The sequence below is a fragment of the Vespa velutina genome, chromosome 16, assembly GCF_912470025.1.
Source record: "Vespa velutina chromosome 16, iVesVel2.1, whole genome shotgun sequence".
In the NCBI taxonomy this organism is placed as follows: domain Eukaryota; kingdom Metazoa; phylum Arthropoda; class Insecta; order Hymenoptera; family Vespidae; genus Vespa; species Vespa velutina.
The window spans coordinates 2,925,609-2,940,684 of NC_062203.1; the positions used below are offsets into that span (position 1 = coordinate 2,925,609).

At 25.7% G+C, this 15,076-nt stretch overlaps 1 protein-coding gene across 5 annotated transcripts; it reads left to right on the forward strand.

The window, feature by feature from the left end:
* Window positions 1-369: 369 nt before the first annotated feature.
* On the forward strand, window positions 370-15,040 carry LOC124954730 (protein mini spindles). Of its 5 annotated transcripts, none has more exons than XR_007102623.1 (37): window positions 370-652; window positions 3,174-3,240; window positions 3,347-3,540; window positions 3,660-3,866; window positions 3,958-4,077; window positions 4,167-4,345; window positions 4,408-4,631; window positions 4,728-4,922; window positions 4,988-5,168; window positions 5,271-5,383; window positions 5,492-5,702; window positions 5,826-5,980; window positions 6,064-6,215; window positions 6,334-6,552; window positions 6,629-6,812; window positions 6,934-7,131; window positions 7,214-7,450; window positions 7,533-7,695; window positions 7,787-7,956; window positions 8,139-8,297; window positions 8,389-8,661; window positions 8,737-8,940; window positions 9,054-9,189; window positions 9,302-9,495; window positions 9,588-9,793; window positions 10,142-10,291; window positions 10,943-11,113; window positions 11,188-11,350; window positions 11,423-11,581; window positions 11,667-11,854; window positions 11,955-12,117; window positions 12,189-12,362; window positions 12,439-12,588; window positions 12,677-12,848; window positions 12,980-13,128; window positions 13,203-13,342; window positions 14,795-15,040. XR_007102623.1 is itself a non-coding variant. In XM_047508074.1 (37 exons), the coding sequence occupies exons 3-36, from the start codon at window positions 3,184-3,186 to the stop codon at window positions 13,099-13,101; spliced, it is 5,943 nt and encodes a 1,980-aa protein (XP_047364030.1). In that variant the 5' UTR covers window positions 427-445; window positions 569-652; window positions 3,174-3,183; the 3' UTR covers window positions 13,102-13,128; window positions 13,203-13,313. The 5 variants fall into 5 exon arrangements, 4 of the variants coding, with proteins under 4 accessions (XP_047364031.1, XP_047364030.1, XP_047364029.1 ...); XM_047508074.1 differs by lacking the exon at window positions 14,795-15,040 and having other exon boundaries at window positions 427-445; window positions 569-652; window positions 13,203-13,313; XM_047508073.1 differs by lacking the exon at window positions 14,795-15,040 and having other exon boundaries at window positions 437-455; window positions 569-652; window positions 13,203-13,313.
* Window positions 15,041-15,076: the final 36 nt, after the last annotated feature.

Sequence of the window (15,076 nt, forward strand, 5' to 3'; positions counted from 1 at the left end):
GTAAGAATAAAATATAACAGTGCTTTTTTTATCCACGAAATAGGATAAAAAAAAAACAAATTAAAATTTATTATATTTTCTATACATTCTCTATCTTTTATTAAAATGTTGAAAAGAGTCAACTATCATGTATGTATTATTTTATATTATTTTTTTTTATATTATTACTTTTTCTTTGTTATTGATAACTAACGAATATTTATATTTTATATTGCAATATTTTTGATTGTAATTGGTTTAATAAAAAGAAAATCAATAACAAGTTACAGATGTAATAATTAAAAGTGAAAAGAATATGATCATATTGCTACGTCTATGGCGGATCACTTTAATGCCATCTATTGGGATTACGACTAACCAAGTAGATTGATGAAATTCTACAATTTGTTGTGTGGAAAGTATCGCAAGCAATCTTTTTGTTTGCATTCACGTTTGACGGTTAAAGGTAGAATCACGTATGTTTGAAAATTGACTGTTACATGTCTAGTGGCTATCAAGCCTTTATAGAAATCATCAAACTAACTTAATCATTAATATTTCCTTTCTATTAACAATTCGTCTAAAAAAGGCTATATAAGGAAATACAAAACGAATTCATTGAAGAATCTAACGAGCTCTGTGAAGGGACCTTTTTTTAACGTCTTCTCAAAAGGTGAGTACCACTTACAGAGCAACGGTTTATATCATTCATTACGTCTTCTAAGACTCTTTCATACAAATATTTTTACGTTATAAAATGTCGTCAACGTGTACGTACAACGTAAAAACATTGTCTTTCAATTGTGATATTAATAATTTTTTTTCTTTTTTTTTTTTTTTTAACAAATAAATTTCAAATTTATCCCTTCAATATTCGAACATACTTGATATTAATTTACAACATTGTTCCATTTAATTCTATCTATAATTATCTTCCTATTTTTAACTTAATATTAAATTTTGGAATATCTCCAAAATAAAATATGATCTTATGTTCATTGATTTTTGTTATATTGTTGTATGTACATTAACAAATAATAATTCATCTATATTGTAAAATAAGAATATCTCTTTTTTATGATTAATTAAAATGTAGATATTTAAATTTCTCAATGAGACAACACAAAACAAAGCAATTATTTAAGAATTTTTAGGCATATTTTGTTTTTTAAGATAAATACATTTAGAAGATAATTTTCATTATGAAAATATATTTTATATGTCATAAATATATAGGAGTCACTTCAAATAAATACTAACAAACGTAACATTTAATATAAAATAAAAGAAATTAATCAATACGTACGAAGACAAAAATTAAGAATTATTTATTATTCCTTATGTTATAATAAAAGTTTTAATAAAAAATACTTTATTTTTAGTTGGGCCCTATTCATTTACAATTTGTAACTGTATGTAGCATTTAATATACGTATTTTTTAATATCTTTAACTGATCTTATTTCTATTTGTTTATATAGATTATGTATTCAATCATCATCTTAGAAATATGAGTAATATTCTCTCATTTTTATTTCATATATTTTTATTGCATTTTTCTACTTTATACTAAATGCTACTTTTGCAAATATTTATTAGAAAAGACTTCTTATATTATATTAATAGGATACAAAATATATATTCATTGAAAAATCATTCTTTGGACATATCTATCTCATAAAGCAAAATATATTTAAAAGTTTTGGAAAAATTCATTTGTTTATTAACTTTTGTTATATATGCAGTATCATATTTCAAAATTTATAGCTTATACAGAATGGGGATTTCATATAATGATTGGTTTTAAAACAAGTATTATCTAAATGTTTATATTACAGAAATTCATTTAGAACAAGTTAAATATAATGCAAATAAAAATTGTTACCGTGAAAGTTAGAGACAATATCGAATCCTGAATTTTTTTATATCTTAACTTTATTATAATCATCTATAATTCTTTTTATACATTTACACAGTTTCCATTTTAAATGTATAACTATTATGATATACTTGCATCTCTTTACATTTGAAACTTATATTCAAAATGTAATGCAAAAGCTCCTAATATCCTGTAATTATTTTAAAGTAAGAAAAAAACATAATAATTCTTTATTTATAAACAATCGATACAAACAGTACATTGGTGCAGCATGTTTTATACTAATTAATATTATGATAAAAATATAACCTTAATTATCATGTGTTACTTGGTTCTTCTTCCTTAACCTTTTTTTTTTTTTTCATTCATGTCGATTCTTATTCTTAGAGTTTAACGTAATATAACTTCGTATATACATTATGATATTATTATACTAAAAAATTGTTAGTTTCAAATGCGACTATAAGAATTCTCGAACAGATGAACACATGCATAAAACATATGTAAAAGAGAAACCCTCTTGTTCTCCCTGCCCTAACTACTGTACTGAGCAGATCGATTATTTGATATACATATACATTCATAAAAATTGCAAAGAAAACATACGATTTCCTTACAATAGAACGTAGTCATTCAGTTACTAAAAGTCAAACAAAAGGAAAAATATTCAATAAAAATTTGCCGAACAAAAGGCATGACGATTTCAGTTTATGATAATCCCTTCCATCTATGCTTTGTATTATCTTTTTAGTATCCTTTGTATGGATATATTTTTTAGCGCCATTTTCAAATTAAATATGATTCTCAATTTACAAACAAGCATTGGATTTTTATTAAGTATGACCATTATAAAATGATAATAATTAATTGAAAATCATATTTGTTCACAGAATTGTTGGAAAATGAATTTTTTCAAATGACCATCTTTGAATTCATATGATAGGTTAATATCATATATCATAATCGTTTCATAGGTTAAAATTTTAATCGATTCTGAAAAAATTGTTCTTTTTTTTTCCCCCCCCCCTCTTAATAAATTACATAAGGATTAATCTAATAATAATTTATTAGTAAAATGCTGACATTTTTTTTTTCCTGACATACAATAATGCATCTCCTTATTGCGGTCGCGCGAATGATCACGTGACTACGTTATATCTCGCTACTGCGTGATGCAAGGAAGAATCCTTATTGAAAAACTACTAAGCAATATGATATATATATATAGTACATCTATTAGTCATTAGTTGTAAAGATGAATATACATCTTAAGTATTCATGTTGAAATTATCATAATTGATATTATAATTAATCAGGTCCCAAAATATGGAGCAAGATACGGAGTATGTAAAATTGCCATTAGAAGAGCGTTGTGTACATAAGGTATTAATACTAATATTTATTTGTATTAATATATTGATATAAACAATATATTTATTTGTTTCTTTTTTTTTTTTTCTTTCATTCTTTTTATTTTTCTTGTTTATAGTCATGGAGAGCAAGATTACATGGATATGAAGAATGTGTAAAAACATTTCAATGTATAGACGATGAAAAATCGCCAGAATGGAATAAATTTTTAGGCTTTGTTAAAAAGTTTGTATTGGATAGTAATGCTGCGGCACAAGAGAAAGGCTTAGAGGCAGTGTTAGCTTTTGTAGAAAATGCGGCTGTTGCAGGAAAGTAAGTTATAAATATTTTGCAAAATAAAAATAATTTTATGATAATGTAATGAAAGATTCAATGTCATTTTAAACGATCATTTATTCCTTCTATTTTTACATTATATCATATATTTTTAGAACTGTTGGTGAAGTTATGAATGGTATAGTGACTAAATGTATTGCTGCACCTAAAGCTAAAACGAAAGATTTAGCAGTGCAAATAACATTAATGTATATAGAAATAGAAAAACATGAAACAGTACAAGAAGAATTACTGAAAGGAACAGAGGCAAAAAATCCAAAAATTGTATCTGCATGTATTGCTGCTTTGACTCTTAGTCTAAGGTAAATTAAAAATTAAATTAAAAATCCAAAATATTGTTGCATAACATCTATGATAGATGTTTAACATTTAGTTAAATTTTATATTCGACAGTGAATTTGGATCAAAAGTTATTAATGTCAAGCCTCTAATAAAGAAGATACCTAGTTTTTTAGAAGATAGAGATAAAATGGTTAGAGAAGAAGGTAAAGCATTGGTCATTGAAATGTACAGGTATGTAGAAAAATTAATAGTTTTTAATATTTTATGTATTCTTTTATTATTCTTATATGTTAATATGTTTGTATGAAATAACAATACAGATGGATAGGTATTCCATTGAAGCAACAATTGAATACTTTAAAACCAGTACACATTACAGAATTAGAGACAGAATTTAATAATTTAGGAAATGAAAAAGCTGTACCTAAACGTTACTTAAAATCACAAAAACCAAAAACAACATGTGTTAGCGATCCAATAATGGGTGACGATAGTGAAGGTAATCTGTTCATTTATTTTGAATTTTATCAAGTTAATGTACAAGATGGATAATTTTTACAGGTGAGAAAGAAGAAATTGACAGAGACGTAGCACCAGACATAGATCCATATGAATTACTAGAACCTGTTGACATACTTTCTAAATTACCTAAAGACTTTTATGAAAAGTTAGAAGCTAAGAAATGGCAAGAGAGAAAAGAAGCCTTAGAGGCTTTAGAAAAACTTGTATCAAATCCAAGATTAGAAAATGGTGACTATGGAGAAGTAGTAAAAGCATTGAAAAAGGTATGTATATTTTAATAATTTCAATATTATTTTTTGATTAAACGTCATAATAATTATTATTCCTAAGGAGCAATAACAATATTTATTTATTTATAGGTAATATCCAAAGATACAAATGTATTGGTCGTTGCATTAGCAGGAAAATGTTTGACTGGTTTAGCCACAGGTTTGAGAAAACGATTTCAATCTTATGCAACATCGTGTTTGGCGGCTATTTTGGAAAAATTTCGCGAGAAGAAACAAAACGTTGTACAAGCGCTTCGAGAAGCTGCAGATGCAATTTTTCTTAGTGTAAGTATTTATATTTATTATTTCTTATTGGGAATGATTGAAAATATTAAATCCGTATGTATTAGATAACAATCGATCTTATACTGGAAGATACACTTGCTGCGTTAGAAAATAAAAATCCTGCAGTAAAAGCAGAAACTGCTGCCTATTTAGCAAGATGTTTTGCTCGTACTCCTTCACCGAGCTTAAATAAAAAGTTATTGAAGGCATATACAACGACTCTTTTAAAAACATTGAATGAACCAGGTATATTTAATTTATTAACTTAATATATTTATGTCCATTGAACTTTTATATAAAAATAATCTAAAATATTTCCTTACAAATGATATATTATGTTATTTTCAGATCCTACTGTTAGGGATAATTCAGCAGAAGCAATTGCAACAGCGATGAAATTAGTTGGAGAAAAAGCAATGATGCCATTTTTGACAGACATAGATAATTTAAAAATGACTAAGGTACATACTTTAATAGTATCATTGCTTATTTATTTGATCAATTATTGAAAGAAATAAATATAAAGAAAATTTTTAATAATATTTATTATTTCTTCTGTTATATTTCAGATCAAAGAATGTGCAGAAAAGGTTGTTATAATAGTTAAACTTCCACCTGCACAAAAGCCTTCAAAGCCTAGGCCCAAAACAGCACCAGCTAAAGTCGAGCAAAATGCAAAACCAAAAGAAAATGAAACAAAATTAATGAAAAGGTCGAATACTAATACGACTAAACAAGGTTTATCAAGAAAACCAATCGCTTCTTCTTCAACAAATTTAGGTAAATTTAATATCTAAGATGAACATTCTTTTCTAAACATATAATACACACACGTACTTGCGTGTACGCGAGTGTATATATATTGCATAATACATATATATATATATGATATTGTTATTATAGCTTCTAAGAAATCTTCAAATGTGAAAGTAGAAAAGGATTACAGTACTGAAGAAATAGAGGAAATGGCTTCACAAATATTACCAAGTGAAGTAATTTCGGGACTTGTAGATAGTAATTGGAAAACTCGATTGTCTGCTGTTGAACAACTTTCTCAGGTACTACAAATAATATTTTTTTCTTATCTGAAATTTTAAAAGAATTTATAAAATATTTATATTTTTATTTTTCTTTTTTATAGATTGTAAAGGATATGGAATCAACAGATGTATCTACACAAGTCATTGTAAGAACATTGGCAAAGAAATCTGGCCTTAAAGATATGAACTTTCAAGTCCTCAAACACAGATTGGAGATTATAAAAACTTTGGCAGAAAATTATCCATTTTCATGGTTTGTATAATCGTGTTATATAATTTATATCTTTCATATTAATATTGAACTGTAATGTGTATATATTATTTTATTATTATTATTATAATAATAATTATTATTATTATTATATTTTCAGTACTGTTTCTGGATATTGCATTATAGATATAACAGAAAAATTAGGAGATGCAAAAAATAGTCCAATTGCATCTGAGACACTTTTATCGATAGCGAGTGCTACTAGTTTTGAATATGTCGCAAATGAAATACTTGCTTTTGCATTTAATCAAAAAAATCCCAAAGTTCAACAAGAAACATTGCTTTGGTTAAGTAGGGGTCTTATGGAATTTGGCTGCACGTACGTATTCATCTAATACTTTGAAGATAATTTTATGTTTATACATTTTATAATATATATTATATTTATGTTATAGAGTTAATGTCAAATCTTTAATAGAAAATATAAAGAAAGCAGTAGCAGCAACTAATCCTGGTGTACGTACTGCTGCTATAACATTAATCGGCACTTTATATTTATATATGGGAAGACAACTGCTAACATTTTTTGATAATGAAAAACCATCTCTCAAACAACAAATTGAACAAGAATGCGAAAAAGTAAATATAATTTAAGGATTATATACTATTAAATGCATGTTATATATAATTATATATAATTATGTTATATATAATTATTAACACGACCTAAATTATACTTTATTTTCACTTCATATTTTAGCATAATGGAGAAAATCCACCTGTACCTATACGAGGTGCAAAAAATAAGAAAATTAAAAGTGACGATGCTGATGAAACTGAGATTAATGAAAAAGTTGAAAATAATGACCAAAATATAAATGACTTAATTCCACGGATTGACATTAGCAGTCAAATTACAGAAAGTCTTCTTAGTGAATTGTCTGATAAGAATTGGAAGGTAAATTTAAGACTTTGTTCTCTTGATTATGACAATTGATTATAAGAAATATTTATAATTATCTTTATATTTTTTAAAATAGGTACGAAATGAAGGATTACAAAAAATAAGTGCTATATTAAATGAATCAAAATATATAAAGGGCTCTATTGGTGATTTACCACAAGGATTAGCATTGCGATTAGTCGATAGTAATAGTAAAATTGCACAATCAACTTTAGGTATATGCCAAACGTTAGCCATGTCATTAGGTACATCAGCAAAACAACATTTAAGAATTTTATTACCTGGTTTCATACAATGTCTTGGAGATAGTAAGGTTAGTGTATTTTTATAATAAGTTTTATTAATTTTTTATAATTTGAATGATGTTTTTTTATATTTTAAAAAATGTATTTTAGGTTTGGATAAGAACTGCTGCAATTTCATGTATCGATACATGGGGAGAACAATGCGGTTACAAAGAATTCTTTGATGGAGAAATTATAGGAGATGCTCTAAAATCTGGATCGCCAACACTAAGAGCTGAATTATGGAATTGGTTGTCCCAAAAGTTACCATTAAGTAAGCCTTTATTTCAATAATGATAATGTTATATTTTGTTATATCAAATATCTCAATACCTGTTTTCTTTTTTTCTTTTTTTTTTTTTTAGTTCCTGTAAAACAAATACCAAAAGAAGAACTTCTTGTTTGTATACCTCATTTATATAATAATTTAGAAGATAGAAATTCTGATGTAAGAAAAAATGCTCAAGAAGCTGTACTTGGATTCATGATTCATCTTTCTTATGAAGCAATGGCTAGAAATACAGAAAAATTAAAGGTATAAATTACATTGGAAAATTATAAATTTATGTTTAAAAATAATTTTTCTAGTAAAATGTATATAATAAAAAGTTTATATCGGTTGCGTATAAAACTAATAATGTTAATCAAAGAAAACTTATTTTGTATATTTCGCATACAACGATAATCAATCAAATTATTTAAAATTATTAATTACAGCCTGGCTCAAGAACAGTTGTACTCGCTGCTCTAGATAAATCTCGACCTAATTTACCTATAAAACCCTTATCTAAGAAACAATTATCAGACGAAAATATACAAAAAACCGTGAAAAGTGGAGGTGCTGCAAAAATAGCTAAAGCAGTGGTCAAACCAAAGGTTTATTTATTTTTGATTTATTGAATATTTTTCATATTTGAGATAATTAATTTATTCATTTCTTAAATAATTGATACCATTAATATTATAGGGAGGGGCATCATCCAAACCAGGAAGTGCTCGTAAAAAGGATGAAGATGTTGATAACAGTCCTTTGCTAGTAACTAACAATCTAAAACATCAACGAGTCATCGATGAACAAAAATTGAAAGTTTTAAAATGGAATTTCACAACACCAAGGGAAGAATTTGTGGAACTACTTAAAGAACTTATGACTGCGGCAAATGTGAACAAAACTTTAATGACGAATATGTTTCATTCTGATTTTCGATATCATTTAAAAGCTATTGAATCGTTAACAGAGGTAAATATTTTAATGAAAATACTTGTGTAATTATTTAAAGATTTTACATTGTAAATATATTATTTTATTTTTTAGGATATTCCTGGCAACAGTAAAGCATTAGTTTCAAATCTTGATCTTATTCTTAAGTGGTTGACTTTGAGATTCTTTGATACTAATCCTTCTGTGTTATTAAAGGGTCTGGATTATTTGCAAACTGTTTTTAATTTATTGATAGATGATCAGTATCACATGTTAGAAAATGAAGCCGCATCATTTATTCCATATCTTATTATTAAGGTATATCACCAAAATTTAATGTATTTCATTATTAAGAATCATTTTATATATAATATAATAAATGAGATAATAAGATGAATATTTTTTTTTTTTTTTTCTTTTTTTTTTTTTAGATAGGAGATCCGAAAGACGCTGTGCGTAATGGCGTGCGCGCATTATTTAAACAAATAGCACTTGTATATCCTGTCAGCAAGTTATTTTCATATGTAATGGAAGGCCTAAAATCAAAGAATGCTCGTCAAAGAACAGGTACTCATAACATTTTAATGAAAATATGAATTTAATACATTTTTTAACGAAGTAAAATAAAAAAAAATCGCAATTTTTTTTTTTTTTTATTAATCAAAGAAATAATTTTCAGGATGTTTAGATCAATTAGGGTCACTTATAGAAAATTATGGAGTTAGCGTATGTCAACCATCTCCGGCAGCAGCATTAAAAGAAGTTGCTAAACAAATAGCAGATCGTGATAATTCTGTTCGCAATGCTGCTTTAAATTGTATCGTACAAGCATATTTTCTTGAAGGTGAAAAAATAACTAAATTAGTTGGCCAGGTAAGTTTTCCAAATAAAATTTTAAGTTTTTAATCTAATCATTCATCATTCTTATTTAAAAATATTATTTTTATAATATTCATTTAACATAGATATCAGAAAAGGATCAATCATTATTGGATGAACGTATCAAAAGGGCAGCAAAAAATCGTCCCGTAAAATCAGCATCTTCTACCAGAATTGTACCTACAATTACGGACACTGTTCCACTGACGGAAGATGTAGAAAGTGACTATAAAGAAGAAAATGAAGAAATTCCAGAACAGGAGGATGAAGAAGATGAAATGACTAATAATCTGTAAGTTTAATATTATATTATTAAATCATTTTTATTTACATCCTCTATTTCATTAGATTTCTCTCTGTCGTATACGTGCTTTCAGAAAGTGCGAAAAGCCTTAGCATGCTTCAATATTTAAAACTGAATGTATATATTGTTTATTATCTTCATACAAACAATATTATGGTGGTATACGCGAAAAGAGATAAAATATCTTTTTTTTTTTCTTTTTTCTTTTTTCTTTCTTTTTTTTTTTTTTTTTTTATATATAATTAAAAATATTATATCAAATATCTTCCAGCCCATAATATTGCCTTTATTAATTTATTTATGTTCGCATGTGCTTGCTTTATAACAATCTTGCAGGACGAAAGTTATAACAGCCGAAAAAGCAGAAATTGATACTGAACAATCAAAGGAACGCTGTATAGTTGTGCAGTCAACTTGTGAAATAAAGAAGGAACTTAATCAAGATACTCATCTACCTCTTAAAAATGATCAAGATGATGTTAACATGTTTGTGATTCTTAATAACTTCTTTTTTTACTTTCAGTATGAAATATTATGGTGTTGGGCTAATTGTTTGCTATAAAATTCCTGTAATGTACACAATTTTTTTTGTACTTTTTCCCTTTTATGTTTTATTTTACTTTTTGAATGAGTAGAAAGTAATAATAATATCATAAATTCTTTTTCTATTTATTAATAGTTCGTTATTAATAACTATTGAGCTATCATTTAATAATAGCTTTGTGTAATCTGCATGTCATGTAAATATCATTCTATTATAAAAAAAAAAAAGTAAGATAAATTGGTATTACATAAATTATAAAAAAAAATCCTGTTGTGTTTTGTAAGAATGGATCATTAATTTATATAACTTTCTATTATTTTGCACTAAATAATATACATACAAATATTGTACTTAACACATTAATAGTTTAATTACTTATAGAATATTAATTCAGTATAATGGAAAATAACAAAAGATATAATTTTAAATGTAGTATGAAATAGTATAAAAAAAACATACATTCACTATTATTTAATAGTAGTACTTTGTAATTATGATTATTTGGTATAAAATATTTGTATCAAGTTTGAATTGAAATTTATTATTTTTATAAAGTTCACTGCAGATATTTTAATATATTGTTATGTTTATAGGAATCCAATTCCAATAGGACAAACAGAAGCAATTGGACCATTTGGATTGGACATGGATTTTTTACAAAAAATTGAATCGATTGCTCCAGTAAAATTTAGGAATCCTGTTCTTCAGGATACTACTATATCTGATATCGATGAACCAATTAATCTTAATCCTCATAAAACTCAGTAAGTAATTTTGGTTATAATGTGTAAATGATACAATATTATTTATTTATTTATTTATTTATAATGTATTATAGAATGATACCAATATCACCTCCAAAATTATTGGTACCAAAATCAGCAACAGTATTACCCGAAGGACCATCTAATTCCAAAGAAGATAATGTTGAACGTACTATACTTGCAATGGCTAGTCTCGATTTACCTACAGCAATACAATCAATGAATAGTATTGACAATGTTAGTATAATATAAAAATAGTGTTATAATTTAATTTCTAACGTAATATAATTTCTTCTTATTTGTTTGCAGTTACTAAGATCACACAAAGCTTGTTTATTACAATCGAGAGAAGATAAATTTATTAGTTCAGTGAATATGCAGTTAAAATTTTTACAAACATATCCTTTACATCAAGGAAGTGCAGATGTATCTAAAGGATTTAGAAATACCTTTATGGTGATACTTACGGTAAGAGATAAGAATATTAAGTATTTTATTTTTATAATAAAATATATTTATAGTGTAATGTTAAATATTGTCAATTTTTTTTTAGTTTTATGATACTGGAATACTTGCTAAAAATGTTCCACTAATACATTTAAAAGAACTTGTTGAACAAATGATTACTTTACTGGCAGAATGTAAATTAGAACGTTTACAAGAAGCAGAAGCATATATCAGAGTGGTAAATAATATAGTTGTTAAAATAATCGATAATTCAAATCACACAACAATTATATGGTAAGTTATATTAAATGTAATATTATAGAAATAATCTTTACGGTGCACATAAATATGACTTTATAGAGAACAAATGTTATTTACATTATTTATATTTTAGTGTATTAATAGAACTACTTCATGCGTGTGCTGAATCAAACGCTCCTCCCAAATATGAAGAATTGGTGATGAAATGTTTGTGGAAAATTGTGAAAACATTCCCAAATTGGGCAGCAGATTTGGATTATGATACTATTCTTTTAGAAGTTCATAAATTTTTGAAGGTTCGTTTACTGTATTTTGTATTTATAATATTTCTCGTACACAAGAAGATTATATGAATTTATATTTATAGGATTATCCAACTACTTGGTGGAAAAAGCGTTGGTCTGATACTCCATTAAGAACGATAAAAACAGTTCTTCACAGTATGACACGTGTTAAGGGAAGCACAATACTCACTCATCTGACAAAAATAAATAACACAAATGAATCTGAATTACATTCTTATTTAATAAGATTAATTGCTGTAAGTATAAATGATTGCTATTTAATATAATATTTAAAGATAATTTTGTAAATTATTGAACTTATATATTTTATAGACATTTAAACCAGATGAAATAAACACTGCGTCAAGACCAATGTCAAAAAGCAATAATACAGCGAAGATGCAAAAACATTTATCAAAATCTACTCATCAACAATTGGCAGAAATCTTTAAAAAAATTGGATCAAAAGAACACATGCAAGAGGTTTGGCATTGCATTTCTTGTTATTTAAATTATTATATGATCTCAATTTGCATCTTTTGTTAAACCATCTGTATTTAATATTTTGTAGGGTTTAATGCAACTTTATGATTTTAAACTTCAATATCCTGACGCAGATGTTCAACCTTTCTTAGTTAAGTCACATCAGTTCTTCCAGGATTTTATAGAACAAGGATTACGAGAAATTGATCAGGCACGACGAAATCAAGGAGTTATACCAAGAATGAATCATTACAATACAGGTTATCTATAAAAATTAATTAGTAATCCAATATAAATAAATCATACGCTCTACGCTTGATCGACTCAAGACAGTGTTAATTTTATTTTAAATCTAAATCAAATACCGCATCGATGTGTTAACTATATATAGAATCTACTACAACTCCTGAAATAGAAGAAAAAAGTCTACTGGATCCAATGCACAGGCTTGAAAAACTCAGGTCACTTGAAGCACAGTGTAGAACAACATCTAGTCAGTCAAATCCAGTATGAATTGTATACCTAATCAATATAATTTAAGTATGTAATTCGATTCAACTAACATTAACGATTTCTATTAATTAATTAATTTACATTAAAAATTTCTTTTTCAGATATCCAATACTTGAAAGATTAGCTCATACACTATAACGTATGTTACATACACCCCATCTTTAATATTTTCCATTGTTATATGATAACGTTTATTGGCATGGCCTCCTTAATAATATAAAAAGCTAATAGTAAAACGGAGGTGCGTAGTGTAAATACAGATATTGCGTACGACTTAGTTTTATTTCATCATATATTGATGTTTCCATGTAAACTTAGAATAAATGATACAAATTTTCCTAAAATGTATCATTTGGATAGTTAATGAAAGACTTCTTTTTAATTTAATCGTAAATTTAGGAAGTAGCCTTTGCTTAGAAAAAAAAAAGTGATAATGAAAATAGTCTTTGTAAGATATAGTTTGAAGTGGAATGTTCATTTACGAAGAAATAAAAAATTCGATGCAAACTCTGTATTTCTATATGGCATATGTGTACTATATTCTAAAATTCTAGATATATATATATATAGACAAAAAGAGAATACATAGATTGTAAATTTGTCAGTTTTAATATAATGGCCTGACAGAGATTAAAGAAAAGAATGAACGTAACATTTTACTCCTAAATATATATAAAGTGGTATTAATAACTTCTTTCATTATTTTTACAGTTTTGTATAGTTGATATTATTTTTATTTTTATTGTAGATTACTATATTACTATTACTATTATTAATACTGATGTGTTATGATGATGATTATTATTATTATTATTATTATTATTATTATTATTATTATTATTATTATTATTATTATTATTATTATTATTATTACTATTATTATTATTATTACTATTATTATTATTATTATTATTATTATTATTATTATTATTATTATTATTACCATTGTTATAGACTATTAGTCGTTAAGATTTGTATTTTGAAAAATAAGTAATATTTATGAACACGAATAACATGATTTTTAAATATACAATAAATGGAGTACAATGTGTATTTTAGACTGATTTGTCAGCCGGTTTGTATTTCGTTATATTTGTTTAAATAAATCATCGTTTGATATTTTATGGTTTTAACCTGAATCAACAAAATTCATAAAGTCAAAACTAAAAACGGTGTTTACAATGTAATCATATTTAATAAATAAGTGAGAATAAGGCCTTTATAACATAAATTCATTTGTTACAACAAAAATATTTAAAACGATCAATTATGAATGTATGTGACATCTTCAAAATAATATTAAGCTATTAACGACATCATTATAACAAATTAAATCACTATTTCTTTGTGCAAATAGTATGATACAATTAATGAAAAGTATCGACAGTAAAAGTAAAAAGACGCAGTACATATGTATATAAATTCCTTCAAATTAATTATTTCATTTTTTATTCACATTTTGTCTATTATTGGGTTGGCAACTAAGTGATTGCGGATTTTGTCGTTTCCGCAATCACTTAGTTGTCAATCCAATATATTATAAAATGAAATATTTATATATATTATATACTTATATATATATATATTAATAAATATATATATATATAATATTATATATGTATGTATGTATATATATTTATAAGAAAAAAAATGTTTTAAACTTTATTCAATTATAAATGTTTATAAATTACAGCAAGCTATGAAACGTTCACTCGCTAAAGCTGTCATCCATCATTTGAATCGAAGCGATATAAATCAAATGGAAAACATTTCTTGAATGTATGGATTTCTATCGATAAATGAAAGCGCTTAATACAGTGCCCCATGTTACCGGCAACTCATCAAAAATAGACCATAGCGCCACATAACAAAAATCTGAACTAATAATTGTCAACTGTATCATGAAAGTCATGAAATAAAGATCAATTTGACAATGATATACACTTCCAAATATTTTTACAAAACGACTTTAGAC

Coding starts and splice junctions, on each gene's coding strand:
- LOC124954730 (XM_047508074.1), top strand. CDS start 3,184: ATGGAGCAAGATACGGAGTATGTAAAATTGCCATTAGAAGAGCGTTGT. Junction 4,923..4,987: donor CAGATGCAATTTTTCTTAGT/GTAAGTATTTAT, acceptor CGTATGTATTAG/ATAACAATCGATCTTATACT. Junction 7,451..7,532: donor AATGTCTTGGAGATAGTAAG/GTTAGTGTATTT, acceptor AATGTATTTTAG/GTTTGGATAAGAACTGCTGC.